Source organism: Acipenser ruthenus, chromosome 8 (assembly GCF_902713425.1).
Source record: "Acipenser ruthenus chromosome 8, fAciRut3.2 maternal haplotype, whole genome shotgun sequence".
Classification (NCBI taxonomy): Eukaryota; Metazoa; Chordata; class Actinopteri; order Acipenseriformes; family Acipenseridae; genus Acipenser; species Acipenser ruthenus.
In genome coordinates, this window is record NC_081196.1 from 61,803,672 (window position 1) to 61,809,826 (window position 6,155).

Here is a 6,155-nt window from a genome sequence, read left to right on the forward strand (position 1 = left end):
GCTGGAACAAATGAGTGTTACTGCTGCTCCTCAATCAGGGAGGTGTTTGCCTTGAGCAGGCCAAATGTTAGAACATGAAATGTACACATTGTAAACAAGCATGATGCTGGTTACCCAGCTGCTATATTAAACCTCATCACAGGTTTACAGCAGCGATATTCTGTTTAAAAGAAGCCCGCTTAATTTTAAAGCCCACTGCAGTAAAAGAAAAACTATACATGAAAAAATTATAGAATGTGAGATATGTTCTGGAAATTGAAAAAAAAACAAAATGCTACAGAATAAGAATTCAACAAAATCACATCAATAGCAACACAAAGTATTTATATTAAAAGTGCATTAGGAATAATGAACAAATCTGAAAGATATAAGGAATGGTATTTATTAACTAGTAAAAAGTACTATTGCTTACAACTCTGTAAGAACTGGCATATTTTCAGCTGCAGTGTATCCATAGGTAGCACTCTACCACCACCTGCTGCCATTGATAAGGATTCATATTCCAAGAGAAGCAATGTTTGCCTTTCACAAAGCTCCAGATTTAACACCAATCACGCAGTTCCAAACATCAGTGTATTGGAGATAACTGGAAACCATACAGGTGTTGGCTGTTCTCATAAATAATCTTCCCTGTAACATTCTGCAAAACATGCTTAAACACACACACACACACACACACACACATCCCATGGTATCAAAAGGATCTGATACTGGTAGGGCATCACCTCAAGTACTTTAGCATGCATCCATACATGCATTCTACAGGGTCGCACCAGCTACATAATATCTTGCTTTGTAGAACATTGAAATAGATAACTTCTGTAACCCCAGTAAGAATCTGTTATTTTACAGATAGATAGATAGATAGATAGATAGATAGATAGATAGATAGATATGTACGCGTGTGTGTAACAAGAACAATTTGAACAATTTTGCAAAGACTAATTCCTCCATCGATATCAAGTTGATAACAAGTAGATGGTGTCTACATTAATATTCAGAAGATCTTGACTGATGATTCACAACTGGTGGTGAAGGTATGTATTATTTATATTGACATCTCGTTATTTTTCTTATTCAACGAGCACTTTTTCTCACTAAAAATGTGTTCAGAAATCCGCTTTTTTCCTCCATCTCGACACTAGATCAGTGATGCTGGTACCCAAGGCCACATACTGTGCACACGGTACAGATTTCAACATGGGCTCATACCAGTTTACAACTTAGAATGCATCAAGAAGCCACAATTCAGTGGAGTGTGCATGCATGGGACTTGAACAAAACACCAAGACCAGCAACAACAAAACGTTGGAGGTTAGCTATATATATATATATATATATATATATATATATATATATATATATATATATATATATATATGCTCGAAAAAATCCAACAAATTGCTAATGTCTCCAAACAAGCTCGTTTTTATTTTGTTTGTTTAAACGACTTGCGAAAACTACGAAACAGCGCAGTCTCATCCGTCACTCTCTTTAAACCTGTTCTCTTTTAAAAACACGTTGCACTTCCCAGCAATATATTTTAAAAAGGGATGGAATCAAACGTCGCACAACTTCATGGCAAGAAAGATTTCCTCCTACCTTGACTGCTGCAGATGAGCAATCCGAGGAAATACAGCAGGTTGAGAATCATTTTCAACTGGTTCAGTGTTGAACAGCTCCTGTTAGTCGCAAGTGTACTGTAAAATAAATCAAGACTCTCACGCTCTACTCTCTCTCGCACTGAGACTGGAGCGCACGCAACCTCACTGACTGCACCACTATATTCAGAAGGGCTCAGGCAACAGAGTCTGCATCCGCAGCAACATATCTTTCTTTAACCAATATCCATCCGCAAAAGGAAAACATAACTAGTACTGGTAAAAGCTACACCCAGGCTGTGTTTAAGAGATCCCTGTGCATCCAAAGACATGTTTGTCAGTCCCAGACTCCACATGAACCCTCTTGATTTTTGCACGCGGGGGGGGGGGGGGGGGGGGTATGTTAGGTAAACACTTCATTTGCATAAGATTCCTCATACTGTCAAAATTCATTCAATTCAAAAAAGATCGTTGTCTTATGAAATGTACTGCTGTGGTTACTGTTTTAAAATGTTACATTGCTTAAATATGCATGTATATGGAAATAAATGATTCGGCAATGTTATACAATCAATGGATTTATTTTTATAACAGATTTTCTCCTTATGTGAATGTATTAGTTCTACAAAAGCATTAGACTTACAGGCTGGTGTTGACAATTTTGCCTAGATGAATATTTTGACATTCACAGAATTGTGGTGCTTTTTTTTTTTTTTTTAGCAGTTTATGTTCATTGGTTTATATTTGATACAAAGTGTCGTTCTTTGTAGAAAACAGGTGAAATGTATCAAACTGCCCTCGAGGTTGTAAGTATGTATCAAATCTGGTGAGATGCATTTGAATGGACGTTCTAAAATACAGTTAAACTGCATTCTTACCCCTAGCTCTTCCTGGTATCGGAGAGTTTAAAACACAAAAGTTGCCAAAAAAATAAAAATCTCCTCACAGCAAAAGACTGCACACTGAAAGCCTGTCTGCACACTGTAGAGCTCTGCCGCGGCACACATTTTCCGGTGCTGCGCCTCACCCTCAAAACAGACCTCATTAACAGGCTAATCTGAAAACAGCACGTCCCCAATGGGCTACCTCAATTGAAGAATAGGTAGGGAATTTTGAGAGGCAGAAATGACTCGCGTTGATTACTTGTCTTGACTTTATATTATATTATTATTTTACGACAAATGAGTGTCTTGACTTTATATTATATTGTAGCTAAATAGATCAACACAGGTAGGCGCATCACACAGGGCAAAACAATCTACACACAGCAGAGGGCGGGCGCGAACCCGATACCGCTGTAGCCGGCTCCTTTGCAAGGAGCGTGTATCGGGCTTATGTCTCTGTGCGTGATTACGTCACCTACCAGCCCTGCTGCTGCCTTCCCCCGTGCACGTTACACTATTAACAATAAAACCAAATATACGCAATGAGAAGGATAACTTAATGAACCAAGTTTATTATACGACGAATACAAACAATTGTGCATAATGAAATAGCCGGGATTGAGCTGCAATTTCATCTCCAATACTCTCTCTCTGTTCCTGGGTTGTTGGGGAAGGTTAGGAGCCTGCACTCTCCATCATAAGAAATACTTTATGAATATGACTGCTGCCATAATGCCTTTTCCTATCAAATTATTTCCGATTTTTTCTTTGCGCCCATATGAGACAAATTCGTAATCAAATTTATTTGTGGACCTTTTTAGGGCCGGCACAGCTGTTCTGCCGCTTCATAAATCTCATTCATAATAACACAAATGAGCCCCACCTACAATTTGGCCATGAATATAACTAAGGTTTGACATGCTGTAAAATGCATGGCTAATGAGCGGCGGAGCGCATTGTGGCGGTGCTAACACGGCCTTAACTTGTCATGATACATACAGGGCAATTTTGAGGTCTGCGTAAACTCGGCGCTATGGTCTTAATGCCATCACAAACTCTTGATACATGACCCTCGTTATGTTTAATCGTAAAACATCTTGAAATACCTATTTTTAGACCGTCAAATGTTGTGAAATAAGACTTTTTTTTTTTTACCAGGAAAAAAATACAGCCGTACTTATAATTAGTGCTTGTGTTTGTCGGTTTTTATTCGTTTCATGTTTTGGTATTTTCGAGTTTTATGTAAATCGTTTTTTTCGGGGCTTTTGCTTTTTATATACTGTATGAAATCAATGTTGTCAGTTACTCTCCAAAATGCTTGGCTACTTTTTTTTTGTCAATTTTTATAGCATTAACTTGACAGTAATTGCACACTTGTCTTCCACAATGCACCCCCCCCCCCCAAACATTCCCCTGCATGCAGCACACAGGGTGCATCAAAAGCAAATACTTGTTATAAAACTTAGTTTTAACACAAGCATGAATAATGTAGAATGCATTGTTTTAACACAAAAGAACATTGATATACTGTTTCAAGCAGACTTTGCTTTCTGTGTAAGGCAGTGAACATTCAGGTAGAGAGGGTAAGACATTCAGACCCTCATGACTAACTATTGGGATGTGTTTTCATTGGCTCCTCATCCTGTATACACAGATGCTACTATAATGCCGCAGAGAACACACTTTTACTTTGGAATCTCACGCTGGAACAGGAATGGAGAAAGGCAGCATATGCTCTCTTTAAAGTCTGGCTGGCCTTCTGTACCTGTCCTTCAGTGCCTCAGCATGCCTGGGCATGGAATCTGTGAGGGTCCAGATTGCGTCAGTCCTGGAGGATATCCATGTAGGGGTCTGAACTCCTGCCGCAGAGCTGCTGCTAGTCAAGGTCATCCCGTAAAGTTCAGGCCTTCCTGGGTTTAAATCTATATGTCTTCCTGGGTTTGAGTCTGAATGTCTTCCTGGGTTTGAGTATTTCTATGTACAGAGCTGATTGATCATTGTGACAGTGTGAGATTTTACCATTCCCCTGCAGGTGATGCCTCTCCACCTCAAACGCACCCTGATGGAACATAATGGAACAGACTGGCTTCTGAGATATGTGTGTGTGTGTGTGTGTGTGTGGCTGCAATTAGCTTTCTATTGTCAGCATGGCCATTGCAGGCACAGCACAGAACCACCTCCACTGTGACCAGGCTTCTCGGGTACAGCAGCGATCAGATACTGTGCTGCCCTTTACTAAAGCAACCATAATAACAGTCAAGTACTGTATATCTTTTAAAGTGCCACTGTTGCTACAATAGGTGTTGTGACAGGATAGAGTCTTGAAAGCTGCAGTTAAAGTGCTATTGCACAAGTTTATTAACTAATACAAATATAACTGGAACAAATAAACATGGCACAAGGGCCAAAATAATGAGTTTAAACAAAAACACAACAAGGATACAATACAACAGAAACACTTACAAACGCCAGGCTGAGCAACACCTTCACTGGCTTTCCTCCTCCAAACCCCCTGCCCCAATAAAGTGTTTTTATATGTGGCCATTCCCCATTTAGCACTAACTTACCTAATTAGGGAATGGGGCCACACCTGTGATTGTTGGGAGAGATGGATTTAACCACATCCCTGCCAAACTTACATTCAAAGTAGATCTATTTTACACCGGCAGGGCTTCCACCCTGCCACAGGTGTCCACACGCAGCAATTTCTATTCTTTTGTGCAAACAATTGGCTACAAAATTGTTCCATTTACCTGCTTAAAGCTGTAGATGTGTTGAGCACACTGCTGCCACTGATGTGTGCACTTGTCTTTCAGCAGGCAGATACACACAAACACACACACATTGCACGTGCACAGTTCTGTTATGCTGTAGGATTCTCATTGAAATTCCCAGGGATTCCAGAAGCTACAATGCATGATGACGGATGGTTAAGTACCATTCTTCTATGAGGCAATTTGCTCATGGAAAACACTCCCTTGAAAACGAGATAGGGCAAGTCAGTGTGCTGTACACATGTTACAGGGGGCTAACTTTTTTAAATGATCCGAATGATTACACCGTGTAACAATTTTTTTTTTTTCTGGTTCCTGGGTAGTAAGTGTTATTTCCTAATTGCTTATGCCTCAAAAGTATAGAAAATGGCTATTATTCCCCACAAACTTTGCTTTTGTGACCAGGACAGTGATATTTTGAAATTTACCTATTTCCAATGAGAAAATGGGCGAATTTGTGTCTTTTTGTTCACATAAAGTAAAAAAAAAACAACATATGAATCCAAATTAACATGTATTTATACTAAAGTAATACAAAAATGACTACAAAAGATTTAGAAGTGAGTAGTTTTTCGAGATTTACGATTATACTGTAAATCACTTTCACGAATCAGCCCCCAAATGTAGTCTCCCATCATGTTCTCGTTATACTGTCCTTGGTAGAGACATTCAAAGTCCAGTATATCCTGGTGGAAGCGCTCGCCTTGCTCCTCCGAGTACGCTCCCATGTTCTCCTTGAATTTATCAAGATGAGCATCAAGGATATGGACTTTGAGGGACATCCTACAGCCCATTGTGCCGTAGTTCTTCACCAGAGTCTCAACCAGCTCCACATAGTTTTCGGCCTTGTGATTGACAAGAAGCCCTGAACCACTGCGACAAAGCTGTTCCAAGCC

At 39.7% G+C, this 6,155-nt stretch overlaps 1 protein-coding gene across 1 annotated transcript in view; it reads right to left on the reverse strand.

Moving 5' to 3' along the window:
• LOC117407087 (neural cell adhesion molecule 2) overlaps positions 1 to 1,904 on the reverse strand; it is a 276,877-nt gene extending 274,973 nt beyond the window's left edge. The window contains exon 1 of the mRNA XM_059029424.1: positions 1,603 to 1,904. Coding sequence (XP_058885407.1) covers positions 1,603 to 1,654 — 52 coding nt within the window. The 5' untranslated portion in view covers positions 1,655 to 1,904. The remainder of the gene's footprint in view (positions 1 to 1,602) is intronic.
• Positions 1,905 to 6,155: the final 4,251 nt, after the last annotated feature.